A 15,914-nucleotide genomic window follows, 5' to 3' on the forward strand; every position below is an offset into this window, starting at 1 on the left:
TCCATCCCAAACAGCCACAGGTGTTTATTTCTGGTACAAGCCTCTGGATGCTTTTTTTTTCTCACTACAGCAGACCTGGCAGCAGAAGTCTGTCCCACTATACGAGCCAGCAATCAGGTCTGTGCTGCAGTGAAGACAGTATCTCCTCTAACTGCTTGGTACGGTGCCTTCACAGTGCAAATTTTAGTCCACCAGTGGAGCCTAAGTATCTATTATTAAGCAACAAAACAGCCTTTTTGATCAGTAAATAAAATTTAGACTTTAATACAAAGTAACAGCAATGTTGTTACGAACTGTCAGTTTATGCATAGGCAATTAAGCACAAATCACACAGGACATTCTTCACCTTTTAACTGTAATGCTGATGTTGCTTTTATGGTGCTGGACATCAAGCACAAGTTCATCTCCAGCCTGAACTGGGATGGGCTCATCCAGAACAACTGCAGCTTGTTTCCAGTGTGAGGACTCATCAGATGTGTTCAAGCAATGGTCGTCATCCAGATGGATGTGATACCAGAAGGGAATGGCAGTGACTCGGCCAGACTTACAAATTTGTATCTAAAAATATTTAAAATAATAATCTGTTATACTATGCTCTTTGAAAAGGAAGTAGTTTAAACCATTTCAATCCTTTTCAGAGACAGCTGCAGGCAAGGAAATCCTGTATTGAAATGTTCAACCCACAGGAGCAATTAAGGAGCAGTGCTGCAGAAGAGCAGTTAGGTTTGGGTTCCAGAACTCACCTTCACTTCTCTGCTAGGGCTGTTCAGCAGAGGGTTCATGAGATCCAGCCTTAAGAGCTCTGCTGGCTTGCTCAAGGGTACACAGGGTAACGTGGAGAGATCCAAATACACACGAACAGGTACCTAAGAGTACAGACCAGAACTTCAGGCAGCAACAGCCATTACCAAGTGAAAAGGTAGAAAACTTAATCATAACACAAAAGTTGCCAGGAATTACTGTGATGCCTGTCAGAGATAGACAGAAATGCAAAATCCAGCCCTCTAATGCCTTTTGAAACACTGGAATACAATTGACTGGGAACAGTAACAGCACAGCCACTCTTCTGTATATTAACTGGGACAAAACTTCCACCTCAGTTCTAAAACAAACATCACCCATTCTAGTTCACTTCAAGGTCCCTGTGTAGTCACAAAAACCTCTCCTGATAATTTCAACAGTGTTTTCTTACAGTTTACACCAAACATAAAACAGCTGCAGCTTTGAAACCATGCCTGGAAGCCACCCACCAGCTTCCTACCTTGAACTGGTTGATAAAAGGGGCTATATTAAACCCCAGAGTTGGTTCTGTTCCTTGAACAGCACTCTCCAGCAACAGAGACTCCGATTCTACAAGCATCCCATATACCAACACATACTGTGGGAAAATCTTCCCACCACTGTGAAGTAAACACCTGTAAAATGAGAGAGATTACACCTGTAAAGCTGATCAATCAACAGGAATGAAAGAACAGTAACTACATTTGAGAAAAGCACGCTAGTTGTTTCTCTGAAGTCCAGTGCTCCTAAGCAGGACGTGCCATCACTATGCATGAAGGTTAACAGAGAAGTTTCCCTAGGCCCACAAAAGGGGATAAATCCATTTCACACTTAGTTATCCATTTGCATTATTTTACTTCTCCTACTCTGCCTTCTTTCCTACTCCTCCTGCTGTGAGGAACAGCTAGCTTTGCTGCTGCTTCCCTGGCTGTTCTAACACCATGTGTTTGTCTTCTAGCAGGACCAGTTTGTTCCCACAACCGTTTGACATGTACAGGAATCTGGGCTTTTCTAACCTTGCACTAAAAGCTGCCTTGGTTATTACTGCTATCCTGCAAACTTCTGACAGACCAAGGGATATGATCATCCATTCATATTCCTGCATAAAAAAAAGATAAATCTGAGATAGTGAAATCTTGATTTAAGAAATTATAATGTATACAATGGTCATGCCAGAAACACTAGGAGGTTCAATCCAAGGAAAAAAACTTTTCTCTACAGAAGCAGCATAACAGTAATTCCATAGTTACAAGGAATATTCTCAAAATTTTTCAGGTAATTACAGATTCCTAGAAATAATTTTGTCCTTTTATACTGTACCTGGATATTGCAGCCTTTTCCATCACTTCCTGCTGGATTAAACCTGATGTCTCTATAACATCCAAGATAATAATACTCCACAATTTGTCTGATTTGGGTCTCTGTAGCACCATACTTTCTTCTTCTAAGTGGCTGAGCCAAAACTCTAATGTTTCCTTAGGGAAGTGGTTTGCTTCTGCAATGACATGAAGTGCTGCCTGATGCTGTTCTTTCTCAACGGAACTGTAGGCTCTAACTGGTCCAAGCTTGCCAGCTATAATTGGCAGGATGGAGAAGCCTTCAGATACATCTAAAATGTAGAAAGCATTAGGATCCACATCTAGAGAACTCTTGTTTTGATCCTCTTGGAGGTTTATCCCACTGCCATGTCCATCAATGTCCATGGAGTGCAAGTCCTTACTTGGATTTAGTGACACCAGCACTTTGCTCATGGCAGCTTTAAAGCACTCGTGGTACGGTACGTCATTGAGCAGGGCTATTTCTGTGGATTCCAGCACACACACTGGAGCGTTGCCATCCTGTTTGGTGCTTGTCTGAAGTCCAGCCAGAGCATTACATAATTCAGCCTCATTGCCCAAACTCGGCATGTCGTCTCTGTCACTGAAATCCATCCCACACTCTGAAGGCAAAGAAGAGATCTTCTGGATCTTCAAGTAGCAGTCTTGGCAGCAAACTTCCATCATCACAGTATCTCCAGTCTTCACAGAATAATCTTGGCAAAAGAGCATAAAAAAAATCATGTCAGTTACTTTACAGACACACCACTGAAGAGCCATACAGTGCTTAAGACAAACAAACAAACCAATCCACTCACCACATTATCTCATTTGTTCCTATCTGCGCCACAATATAAGTACATAAAACCATGAGAGTGTGTCCAGAGCAGGGTGACCAAGATAGAGAAAGGCCTCAGGGGCAAGACTTATGGGAGCAGCTGAGGGCACTTGTTTTGTTCTGCCTGGGGAAGAGCAGGCTGAGGGGAGATCTCATCACAGCTGAAAACCCCCTCAAGGGTGGCAGTGGACGGGAAGGTGCTGATATTTCTCTGAGACAGCACCCAAGGAAATGGAATGAAACTGCATCAGGGAAGTTCAGATTGGACATAAGGAGAAGGTCCTTCACCTACAGGATTATCAGGGCTGGAACAGGTTTCCCAGGGTAGCAGTCACAGCACCACGCCTGACAGGGTTCAAGGAGCACCTGACAATGCTCTGAGTCAGGTGATTTAATTTTAGGTAGTCCTGTGAGAAGCAGGAAGCTGGACTCTAGGATCTTTATGGGTCCCTTCCAGCCTGAGATACTCTAAGATTCTAGGAAACAGGAAAATAAAAAGTGGGTGAACAGAGAGTAGACGCTGCTAAAAATGGCACTGCCAATGCCTGTATGTGGAGAGTATTCAAGCTGAGTCCCACATGGGGCAAGGGGAAGGTAGGAATATTTTTAGTTAGGTAGCAATAGTTTTGGTTTTGTGGCAGTAGCAGCTAGCAATTTCTCCCTCACCTTCCCCTGCCGCCCCCCCAAGTCACATGTTCACCAGGTGAGCCAGTAGCCCCACTTTTTGGAGGTGCTCCACAATGCATTAAATTCAGTATAGAAAAAACCCCAAAGTTATTGGAAAGTACTCTCCCAGATCTCATCTGCTTCACAGCAGAGTCCCACAAACAAGCCCTGATGCAGGGACTGTGCACTACAGACCAGAAACATGATCAGGAACCACCTCACAGCTACTTGCTGTTGAACTTGTAATCCTATTTAGACTTCTTAGTCTCTGAGAAAAGCTAATTTATCAAAATGAAAAAAAAAATCCCAAAATGAAACCAAGTTAATGTACCACAACAAGCAAACCCACAGGACGTACCGAGGAGGCCCTGCACAGGATACACTGCCTGTTCCCAGCAAGTTTCCTCGCTGGGACTTGTAGATAGAGAGTGCTCATCATCCAGCTGCAGTACAAACCACACCACAATAGCATCCAGTATTCCTCCTTCAGTGACTGGCAGGCTGAGCTTCCAGGGCTTTCTAGCTGCCAGGCTTTTCAGCTCCTGACAAAAGAAGAAAGAGGAAAAAATGAATAAAAATTTGGTTTTATTAAACTAAATCATCCAAAATTTCTGCACCAATCCATGAGGGCACCCAACAGAAACTTGAAGTTACCAAGCCTCTACAACACCAATTATCATCATGAGTACTCACTAGCATAGGAATTGTCTTCCCACATGCAAGAGCCATTTCCCACATGGACAACCTGCATCTGTGAGCCATAGAAGCAAACACACCTACATCTTAGAACACACACATTTAAACCCACCCAAAACTGCAAGAAGTGCTTCAGACTGGCAGGGCTTGCCTTATGAGAAGGAATAAAACAGAGCCAGTCTTTTGAGCTGGACTCAAGCCAATGCTTAGGCACATGTTTCACTTAAAACCTGTGTTCAACCAGTTCTAGAAATACTGTGTGCAAGCACTGAATTTGCTCAAACACAGGCTTGCAAAATCATTATAAAACCAGGAAGTCAAACACCTTTGAGGGTGTTTTATCTGCTGTCTGGGCTGTAGGCCTTGTGTAAAAACTCAGGCATGTACAATTTCACTACTGGGAAGACCTTAAGGTCTACCCTAAAGGGATCATTTATAAATTCTCCAATACTCCTAAAAAGTTTTGAATATGTAACAGGAATTAAGTCTCTTTCCACGTACAATTTATTTTTCTCAGGAATTACCTTCTGCTACCAACATTCACAAGCACAAAAGGATCAGCACTAATGTTTTAGTTCCGGCATAAACCAATTAACAGGAGGTCAAGCACAAGGGACTAAAGGTTCTCTCAGTCACAACCATTCTGCTTAGTAATAGCCCTTCCAAAACATTTATCAACTTCCTGATCTGCTTATGTCAACACTTGTCCTCTAAGTTTCAATCTTAAAATATACATGGCAAAAGAAAAGTTCATGTCCCACTCTGAGGATACGAGTAGCTGTCACATGCTGGATTTTTTATTTTTCCCTCTTCGCTCTGTGTTCTCCAAGAGCTTGTCTATCCCCCTTCTCACAACTGAGAGATGGCTGAACAATGGGCAAGTTAAAATTACTGGATGCTAACAAAGTTCACAGTAAGCTCTCACTGCTCTTCAATAGAAGTGCTTTGCTGCCAGTCATCTTTGTGGTACCTCCTCAACTAGTGAGGAAAAGAGCAGTAAGTTGAAGCTTTTCTAGCATCAAGCCCCTTGAAACAAGACAGCAAGAGCACAAGCATGCATCTGGTTCTTGGTTTCTGGGAAGCTGGGAGAAGTATAAAAGCGTATTTAATATTAAAACTATTCCTCCTGATTATTCCTCAGAAGCAGCAGGCCCAAGGTTCTCATCCAGTGGGTTCTAGTAACTGCAGTGTCACATTGCCATCACTTAAAAACCCATTTGAAGGCTTATTTCAGCTTTCCCTGCTCTCTGCCACGCTGCTTAACCCGTATTTATTCCTCACACTTGCCACTTTATAAACCTTCTTCTATTATTTATGCCAATTACAGATTTAAACAGCCATAGCACATCAGGACGGCAATTTATCAAGTAGTCCTGTTAAAGAGAGAACAAAGGAAATAAAGCAACGGCACAGGAATAAGCAGTAAAACCCCAAAATGATGCTATGCCACATATCCTCTGAAGGAGAAAAAGATAGCTTCCAGTAAAAGTAGTAAATGTCACTACAAACAGAAGGAAAATCTACAGAAAGAATGCAGTTATCAAGTTTCCTATGTCTTGATCCACAATTTCTCACATACTCCACACCACAACTCCTCATGAAGGATTAGAAAGAGCCAAAATCTGTAACTGTTGGCAAAAGCACAGTTCCTTTAGGGCCTGAAAGTGAGACTGAGCTTTAATTACTGGCTGCAGAGGTAAACACTTCCCCTGCCAGTGGCACTGATCTGCTGCCAGCAAACATGCACACAGGTAGCACCTGGCTGGGTGCAAGTGCCTGCAGCCTGTAATTACAGCCACACCTCATTCCCCTGCTGGGGAGGGACTGAGCTGCTGCTGCTAGTAACAGCAGTAATAAAGTCATTGCCATAAAGCAGCTGCTTTTTAAAAATTATTATTATTATTTGTGAATTTTGACTTACTATTTCTCTGATCTATACTAATGTCTTTGAAGTCTCCTACAACTCAGTTTGAGAAACACTGCTGTACTGTATTTTAAGCTGCCTTCTCTGTTCTGCCAGTTTAGGTCTGGATAGTTAGCACAAGCAGAATAAATGCAACAGCCCTCTAGTTCTTTGAAATAGGACTTTAGAAAATACGTCTTAGAAATTACCTTACTAGTGCTAAGTGATTTCTTATCTGAATTTCTGTCCTTAGTAGGTAATTCTGATACTGTTTTTAAGTTTAGGAGGATTTTTTCTTATTACAGTAGGAACAAAGACAATTTTTTTCTCATTTTTAGCTGCATTGATTGAACATCCAGGTGTGGCCATGACAAAACACACAAACCCCCCAAAACAAAAACAACAACAACAAAAAAATCCATGCTGAAAGTAACCTACCAGTGTTTGGAATTGCCACATTTGCCCAGTGACAAAGTAACAAACAAAGTAACAACAAACAAAGGATTCCTAACCACATCAGTGATTTGTAACAGTGGCATTTCCTCCTTTTTACTTATGATACCTTAACATTTCGTGACAGGAACGCTCCATTAGTCTAACTGAAACTTCAAAGGAGCAGTTCTGAAACATGATTTAAAGAATAACACTGTTCTTTACGTTTCAAAATTATCTTTACATGTTTGCCAGCAGGCAGATGCTTAAGAACAGACATCTCTCAGATGAGAGCAATAGCTTTTTATTGAAGCTGGAAGCAGAAGCAACATTAGGTCACAGAGATTGCTCCCAATAGTATACTGAAGAGCCTTGTCTTATTTCATTTTTAATCTCAGGATGTCAGACAAGCCAACTAGGAAAAGCTATTAATTCAGAAACTGCAACTCCTGGCCAAGCAGCAGCCAAGAATAATTTCATTTATATAACAGGATCTATTTTAAGCTCTGACTCAATGCTAGCTCCTCACCACAGGTCAATGAGCAAGAAGCACACCAGAGATCAGATGTATCATCTTTTTAGCAAGCTCAGCTGCAGGGGGCTCAGCTCCTTGCCTTCCAGTTCAAGCCTATTTAGCATACGCATACAAATGTATTTTGTGTTAAATACACAAAATAATGCTACTAGATTTTAGAATGCCCTATAACAGAAATACCCTAAGATACAAAGGAGCTGAAGTGTGGAATCGAATGGTTGAATAGGATAATTCCTTTATCTCCTCTTTTACACTTATCCATCAACATTTACATGTTTATCCCAGATGGAAAATACAGCCTTTCTCCTGTCTTCAAGAGTTTCTTGAAGACTGACTTTAGAGGAATAAAACTAAGCCAACTCCACAACTGCATAAATCATAATTGGTCTACCACATCTTTCCTCCCCCTCCCTGTACTGAGGCTGGCAGCTCTTGATCTTATGGTGAGGTAGTTTATATAGTCCCCTAAACTATGCCCAACAAACAAAAAAAACCCATCTTCAAAAAAATCACAGACTGTCATCTGATGAATCACATCACCACACAACCAGACAAGCATCAAAACCAGCAGAGGATTTCAGTGCAGCCCTGCCAACTTTGCACTTCTGAAGTTGAACCCAAAACCAAAGAAGATACGAGACTCTCGTTATTCATAAAATGATTACTTATGAAGGATGTAAGAAAAATCATTACCTGCAGATCATTGAAATCTACTGTCATGACTTGACAGGGTTCTGTGAGGGCTCTGTAACCCCCAGGAATACGACTGAGCTTCTCTGTGGTGTAGGGCTCCACAGTTTCCTCTGAGCCAGCAGCAGCATATGTGGGACTGAAGAACTGCACTGAATTTGACAAGCACACACCAGCAACTTCTTTCATTCCCACTCTGGGAGTAAAGGCAAACAGAGGAGAAATGAAATTCCAAGTAATTTGACCAAAAACCTAAAAGAAATTCTCCCTAGGCTGACTAATATTTTTAAATATACAGTGTTAGAATAGAGAAGCTAAAAAATACTAAAACAATTCTGTGGGGTTTTTGCCATGTTCAGAGCAGCTCTAAAGTGCAGAAAAAGCACCTCACCTTCAAGAACCAGCACTGAATGCTGTCACCAGAAACTAAGAAAAAGCCCAATACACATTAAGAATTTCACTACATCTTAGGAAAAAAAACCCAATACCAATCAGAGCACAAGCAATGAAGCATAACTTAAAATTGCTAAAAGAAAGGGACAGAATACAAAGTAGAAGATCAGATCAGACACAGAGAGATGGCTGTGATATGCAAGATTATCTTTCGGACTGAAAGGGGATTCCCTCTCTCAGCAAGATGAATCAGTGTTTGATGATAAATTAAACACACTTTTAAACCTTTTAAACCTCATGTATTTGTTCAGTTCTGGGCTCTACATCTACTTCTAACCACTCAAAAAAAAAAAAAAATTAAAGCACGAGGAAAAGCTCAAATAAAAGTTGTATTAATTGTACAAGGCAGAAACTGTGCTAGATGATATAAAAGTCATGAGAAAAGAGATACTTCCACACTGCTATTTCATTAGGCCTCCTGCTCAGAAAAAACCATCCGACCCCCAAGTTTTCCTGTGGATTGTGAAAACATGTAGGGAAACGTGAAGGCATGCACATGAGAATAATTCAAAGAGATCTGCATAGTTTAAATCTGAGAACATGCAAGTGTTTTACATAAAACCAGGACTTGTTACAATAGTCTTAAATATTCTTACTGGAGCAAAAAGGGATCTCAAACTATAAAGGCAAGAAATTTAGAAGAGCCTTTTTCTTTTCCTACAGCATATAATTAATTTGTGACAATCACTTCAGTCCTGCTAGTCACCTTAAGCTATTAAAATAGAACATCAATTCAACAATCCAAAGTTAAAAGCAAATTAACTTTCATTCCATTGAAATTTTGTAAGGAACGGTCAATGCCCTGTTTCAAGGCAAAACCTTTTCTAATTGATGAATAATTAACTTCTCAAAGAAATTATTCTGTGACCATCTACCACAGGAACTTCTGTCTCTTGCTGGCCACTTTCCAGGTCTACTGCATTAGAAAAATCAGTGATGCAGCCTGGCTGCTTTTCATCCAGTGCACTGGAGCTCCTCTAAAAGTTAGTATTTTCTCTAATCTACAACAATATTAATCCTAAACAAAATACATCAAGTCCAAACCTCTCAGACAGAGACTGTCTCCATATTGTTCTAAAAGATGAGAATAAATATGAAAGTAATGGATACACAGTCAGAACTAGTCTTAGCAAAGAACCCCTACTGTATGCCAGTTCAGAATTGGGCAAAGGACATTCAGACAGATAATGACAGCTGAGGTTATCAACACCTAGGCTTTACACAGTCCTAGAAGGGTTAGATCCAGAAGTGAGGCATGGAGCAGATTATAAAGAGGGTAAAATGAGGATAAAGGCCAAGCGTTAATCCAAGAATCTCCAATTCAGAAACTGAGAAGTAATTTTACTATGAAGGAATTAAATTTCTTTAGCATGTGTTAAGAGACAGGTATTTCAGCATAACTGTATGATTAAGGGGTCCAGAAAATCTGAACCTCAAAGGGGTAGGGAGGTGGGGCAAAAAAAAAAAAAGCCTGGAAAAGGGGTAGGGAGGGTGAGAGCAGTTATCTTTTTAGTTAAACAGATAATCATCCATTCAAAAAATAAAGAGCACAGTAAATGAGAAATGGTCAATAAAAACAACCAGTCTCTTCCCAAATAAAAAATATGGGTTCAAGCTATGTTAGAGTTTAAACACACCTGTGATGTCTACGTATCTCTTTGCATTCCACTGCCATCCCAAATACTGTAGCACTTGCAGGAATAACTCTGCCATAGTCTCCAGCACAGATGTTTTGGTTTTTAGGCTGTGAAAACATGAACACCAACATGCAATGAGACAGTAGCCTCTTTCTACCATTACTGAAAAGCCTAAGTTACATGTTAGTGAGCCATTCAAGTGACAGTCAAAACATCAGTAAGTTCTTAGTGACTGGTAAAGTCACTAGTCTTTGGCATTCTGTTGACCATTGAAGGAGTTTTTTTAATACAGTGTTTTAATATAACCAGGCATAAGCTTTACTTTTCAGTCCACTACTTCCTCTGTGTAACTAATGGTGTTTTTCAATCTGCATTTTGTTAAGAGTATACTGAAACATTTGAAGACTTTTCTTTTATGCATCATTCCTGTACTTAACGCTAGAGGTCATCAGTTTCAATTCAATACAACACAAAAGGTTTCAGCCAGCTAAAACATTTTTTTAAAGAACTGGAATCAAAGCAAGGACAAAATAAAGAGAAGTCCTTCTATTTTATAAGATGTAACAGAGATTAAGCTATGTAAGACTCCATGTCATATTACTTGGCTTAATGTACTAGCAAAACCACAAAATACACAAAGCAAAATCTGAGACCCAGTGGAATTGCTCAGTCTTCCAAAGAGGCTCAAATCAGAAAAAAGAAATCAATTTATTTACCAAATTATAATTGAGTGTTTCCTAGTGTTACAATGAGAAATAATTCTATCATAACTCAGCATTTTCTGCTTAGACTGACTGACATGCCTTTCTGCTACTAGTTGGTACCTGAAAATGACCAGGTTGTTATCAAACTTGCAGGAAAACTGTGTTAAAAAAACCACATAAACTCTTTTGGTGTTACTTACAAAGATGGGGGACAAGAAAAATTTAAAATAAATGAATGAATAGTGATGAAGACTGAACTACCTGTGATGATGGAAGGTTACATCAGGGAAACATGCTTTGCAAATACCTGTTTACTCAGAACACAGAGGTCACAGAAGTACAATGTATGTTCTGCCTCACTGCCACTCACCAAAATCAAATTCATGGAACAAGCCCAGATCACTCATTTTTAGCATACCAAAAGGAATGAAATACTTACAAGACAACTGTTTCTCATTCCCATATGCCTGGAATGTGTACACATGCACAGGTACCCACATCACCTACCTTTGGTTGTAAAAGCAGATGTTCCCAAGCATGTATCAAGCTCTCCACAATTCCTTCTCCAAATAAGCCAGCATCAACTGTTTCTGTGACAACTAAGGAAACTCTAGACATGAAAAAGAACACCATGAAATAGAACATATAACAAACACTCCTGTCAACAATCAATCATTCTTTTAAAGGAAAAACTCCACCATACCAATATGAGCTCAGAGCAAAACTTTTACCAGCATTCTGGAATTTGAGTACATACGGGCAATTTAATTCTTCCAAAAAATTATGTGTTTTGAATTGTTGTTAGAAGTTATTGAAGATGCAGATAGAAGAGAGCAAATATTGAGCAAGAATTTACTGTAAAGCTTCTTGCTCAGCATTTATAAATAAGTCGTGTGGGAAGAATCTAGGCAAAACAGGAAGATGTTTCAGCCTGGGCACACAGCCAATGATAACTGCAGAATATATATTTTGTGCAATAGTATGTATTCATGCATGTGTATAAAAAGGAATTAAAACCCCCAAAACTATAATCGAAGCACAATAAAATTCCTACACAGACTAACAACTAAATCTTAAATCCTCTGGAATTAAACCAAAAAGCATACAGCATAATAAGAGAAGACACTTCCAGAACAGCAGTAATTCATTTATTAATAGTTGACATCTAGTAACTCATTATATACACTAAAGGGATACATGTGTTACTGTAGCTCAGCTAACACAATTAGAAAGGCTTGATTGGCCTAAACCAGGAGCTTCATCATTTCAGATCATGAGCCTTTACCATCACCAGACACTTTATTAAATGTTAGTAACTCCATCCTATTCAAAGGCTGCAGAAGTGAGCCAGAAGATGTTAGAAGTATAAAAGTGTGTTAAAATTACTTTTATGACATAGTAATCTAATTTTTTTTTCCTGTTGCTGCAGTATAATTACACGTGCCCCAAAGCTCCCACCATCAAAGAATTAAAATTCCTTAATTTACGACATCGTTGATCTACCACAGAAATTAGGATGATCTGAAGAATATGTTGTCATTTCTGCTCTTTAAACACATAAAAGATACAGAGAACCTTCCCACATTATGAGTAATATCACAACAGTGTTATTTCCTGTTTAGGTCACAAGGCATTTCCTATTTTCTTGAAATTAAGAGCAAACTCAGAATACTATCAGAAGAGAAAGCAACAACGTACCTTTCAGGTATGTGCTTTGGGATTTCTATATCAAGTGACTTCAAATGCAGAAGTTTGATCTCTCTTTCCATATTATTGGCTGCCACCACATCACGGGCAAGTTCATACATGGTTTTGGATAATTCGCAGGCATAGACAAAAGATGCTCCCGCCTTTTTTGCAAACATACTGGAAAACAAGAATCAGGGGTTTTCCCCTCCTCTACATCTGCTTCATATTTCTACCAGTTCAAGTCTAAAAATCATCATTAAATGAACTGGTATCTCTTGTGTGAACAGTGATATTGCACAAGTTGATATCCTCTTGATACGTTACCACCAAAAAAACCACCACAGTTAGCATAAGGGCCCTCCCCCAGCTAAGCTGAATCCACTCTTTACAGTCAGTATTTGAAGACAGGACAAGTAACATTACAACTTCAAAACCAATGTGAGTTATTCGATTTATACAGCACTTACTGACACAAAAAGCATCTGCAACAAATAATGAAAAAAAGTTCAAAAACTACTACTAGTCACTCATCTCCAGACTCACTGGCTTCTGCAAGCTTTGTTTGCTTTCTTAAGTTTTGTCTCCATAAAAGGATCAAAGTAGTTATTTTTTCCACTCTCAGCTGAATTTTGTCAGGCAGCCAATACTTCTCTATCAAATTCATGTGAAATGTGCATTGTGGCATACCTCAAAATTCCTGTTCCCGTTCCAATATCCAGGACAGATTTGCTCCCTGAGCGGACAGCATTCTCAATGGCCTTGAGGTAGGTGAGGTTCCTCTTGGCATCGTTGAGCATGATGAAGTGCCAGCGCTCCACCAGCCAGTTTGCAACGCGGTAAAAATTCTCCTTGGCATCGGCAAAGTCGGGGTTGAGCTTCACTGCTTTATGAAAATACCCAGCTGCTTCATCTCTGAAGCCCATTCTAAGAGGAAAAATGACAAACAAATGGAAAGTATGCATGCAGCTGTGAACATCTGAGGGTCTGTAAAGAGGTCTTATGTCAGCTGAAAGACAACAGAAATATTTTGCCTGAGTTAGAAAGATTATCTTTAGAAAACACTGGCATTACTTTATGAAAAAGAATGATTTATAGCTGTACATCGAGTCACTGTAAAATGCAAAGCCAGGTCAGAAATACCATTGTGTGCACCAACCTTCATCTACTACTGCATCCTTTGACAAAGTAAAACAGATTTTATTTACAAGAACTCACTGCAACAACATGACAGCAGCAGCTCTGCAATCCAGTCTCACACATAATCAACTCGAGAGAATGCTATAAACCCCAAAACTGTTTTACTCTATTTACCTGGAACATTCTGCAAAACCACAAAATTTTGAGTTGCCAGCTTTTGCATTAAGTGCCAGTTTTGAAAAAAAATGGAAAGAAATCAAAAAGTAACCAAATTGTGAATTTGAATCAAGCTTTCATGATACCTACAGCATAATGTCAAATCAGACAGCACTGAAAAAAGCTCCAGATCTATCAAATATACATATACATTTTAATACAATGCTCAGTGAGGTGTTCCTTTAAACCAAAGAAATCACAAAAAGCAAACCTAACTAAAACCACCTGGATTACAATCTATGATTTCAGTCTTAAAATTCCAGCCTTAGAAGACCTGAGCAACACCAAACATGGTGGCTTTTTTTTTTCCACTTTTGTTGTGATTAACAACATTTATTTTAGCACTGTCTACTCTTTTTAAGCTATTTTAGACAAGCAGATGTGAATGTGCTTGTATTTACAACATGAACCTTACAAAAACTGCATATACATCACTACAAACCTGAAGAGATGTTCTCCCATACTGTTACAGATCACTTCATCGTTGGGATACAGTTCAAGTGCTTGTTCATAGCAGTTAAACAGATCTTGAATCCGTGCCAGCGAATCCAGTTCTTCTGCCCATTTAAAGAGAGTAAACTGAAATGTTTCCTAGAAAATAAACATAGACCACTGAGATGCTGGGAGTTACCAGAAGTAGGGAACTGAGCCCTGAAAACATCTAGAGGTGTCCTGACATACACTCGGACACCCACACATGAGGATCAGCTCCCAGAAGTGTTTACTAAAAGCCTGCGTGTATAATAATGCATGCTCCAGGACTAACAAGGCCCAGTTTTTATTAAATGTGATTGACACACACAGACTAAAAGATTCTATGAACTCCCTCCATATAAGCATACAGAGCTTATTAAAGAAGTCATTGGCCATCCCAATTATTCCTGATTTTCCAATTCCGTCTTCAAAATAAAAGCAGAAACTTGTTACATGTAACAAATCACAAGTACAAAACATGTCACAAAGACCTCAAAAGAATTACAATAAATAAAATTTCAAGTAATTTGAAGAGCACTTACTTTGACAGTAGTTTTTAACTCAGGAGCTAGATTTAGTACCAGGAGATAGTGAGCATATGCAGTTCCAAAATCCTGGTTCTCCAGGCAATGCTGAGCACTTTGCAAAGATCTGGAAACCAATTCCCGTCTGCTGGCTTCCCGACCACCCCTGTGGTTACTGTAAAGTTTGGCATTGGAGTTGGGCATTCTGAAGGATGTTAATACTCACTTATTCTTAGAAAAAAAGAAAAAGAAAAAAAGTCACACATACTATATGCTGTAGGCCAAAACGTTTGTACACAAAGTTGACGGATCAAAAAATATTTTTGTTTTCACTGGCATTTAGTAAAGACGTCTTTCCTCCCAAAAACATCTCGTCTTTATGCCACTGATAATTTCATCAGTTCTGAGTGCTCACCACTCAAAAGTCAAGTGGGCACCACATCTACGTTAAACCAGGTCCCAGAAACAGGATTACATTTCTGGCTTCATAAAATTTATCTTCTTAAAAAACATTTTAGCATGTCTCTGACCAAACGGTTGTGCACACTGGAAGTTCATGCACTCATGAATTTCACAATCAACCACAAAATCTGCAAGTTAAATTTTTTCTCCTTGAACAACAGCATCTTCATAAAGGAAAGCCTCACAGAAAGAGCTAATGAGGTCGCAGTTATTTTACACAAGGTACCGCGGCTATTTTTTCCTTTAAGAAAACATTAAAAAGAGTGACCAGAACCAAAACTTACATTTTTATACCTGCCTGGGTTACCGCTGTAACTTCTAAAGGTACTCAGCTGAGCAGGGCTTCAGTAGGTCAAAATGTGTCCCAATGCTGAAGAACACGAAGGTTTCGTGGAGAGGGACTGCAAGAAACACAGTACCAATCACGACTAGGCTTTTTTTTTTCCCCTGTTTTCTTAAAAATAAAATAAATAACAAAACGCAGACCAAAGCTCGGCCGCGCAAGCGCGCCCCAGCAGGGACTCGCAGAGTCAGGGCGGCCCCACCGCTCGCATGTGGCGCCGGGGCACGGCGGCCGAGGGGCCGCACGGCTCCAGGCGCTGCCCCACAAGGAACTGCCCCGGGAAGCTGCGGGGGAGGTGAGAACTTCCCCTGCTCCGGGGCATCACCTGCTCCAGGGCCATCCATCCCCTGCTCCAGGGCCGTCCGTCAGGGGCCGTGCGCGGAGCGGCGCTCCCAGGCCGCCGCCATGCCGGGGCCGAG

At 40.1% G+C, this 15,914-nt stretch overlaps 1 protein-coding gene across 1 annotated transcript; it reads right to left on the reverse strand.

Annotated features, from left to right (window-relative positions):
• Nucleotides 1-15,914, reverse strand: PRMT9 (protein arginine methyltransferase 9). Its single transcript, XM_048303656.1, has 14 exons — nucleotides 15,821-15,914; nucleotides 15,437-15,553; nucleotides 14,709-14,921; nucleotides 14,135-14,283; nucleotides 13,027-13,263; nucleotides 12,349-12,516; nucleotides 11,158-11,260; nucleotides 9,947-10,053; nucleotides 7,860-8,052; nucleotides 3,959-4,142; nucleotides 2,101-2,812; nucleotides 1,262-1,415; nucleotides 744-866; nucleotides 1-558 (listed from the first exon to the last, which is right to left on the reverse strand). Exons 3-14 carry the CDS (start codon nucleotides 14,892-14,894, stop codon nucleotides 343-345), a joined length of 2,532 nt encoding a protein of 843 aa, XP_048159613.1. The 5' UTR covers nucleotides 14,895-14,921; nucleotides 15,437-15,553; nucleotides 15,821-15,914; the 3' UTR covers nucleotides 1-342.

Source organism: Corvus hawaiiensis, chromosome 5, assembly GCF_020740725.1.
Source record: "Corvus hawaiiensis isolate bCorHaw1 chromosome 5, bCorHaw1.pri.cur, whole genome shotgun sequence".
Lineage (NCBI taxonomy): Eukaryota > Metazoa > Chordata > Aves > Passeriformes > Corvidae > Corvus > Corvus hawaiiensis.

Bases quoted from the DNA above. Each gene is read 5' to 3' on its own strand.
- PRMT9 (XM_048303656.1), bottom strand. From the start codon at position 14,894: ATGCCCAACTCCAATGCCAAACTTTACAGTAACCACAGGGGTGGTCGG. The intron at 13,264-14,134 runs GTTTGTAGTGAT...TTTTCCTCTTAG, and splicing joins ATGGGAGAACATCTCTTCAG to AATGGGCTTCAGAGATGAAG. The intron at 2,813-3,958 runs GTACGTCCTGTG...TCTTTTGCCAAG, and splicing joins TCCTGTGCAGGGCCTCCTCG to ATTATTCTGTGAAGACTGGA.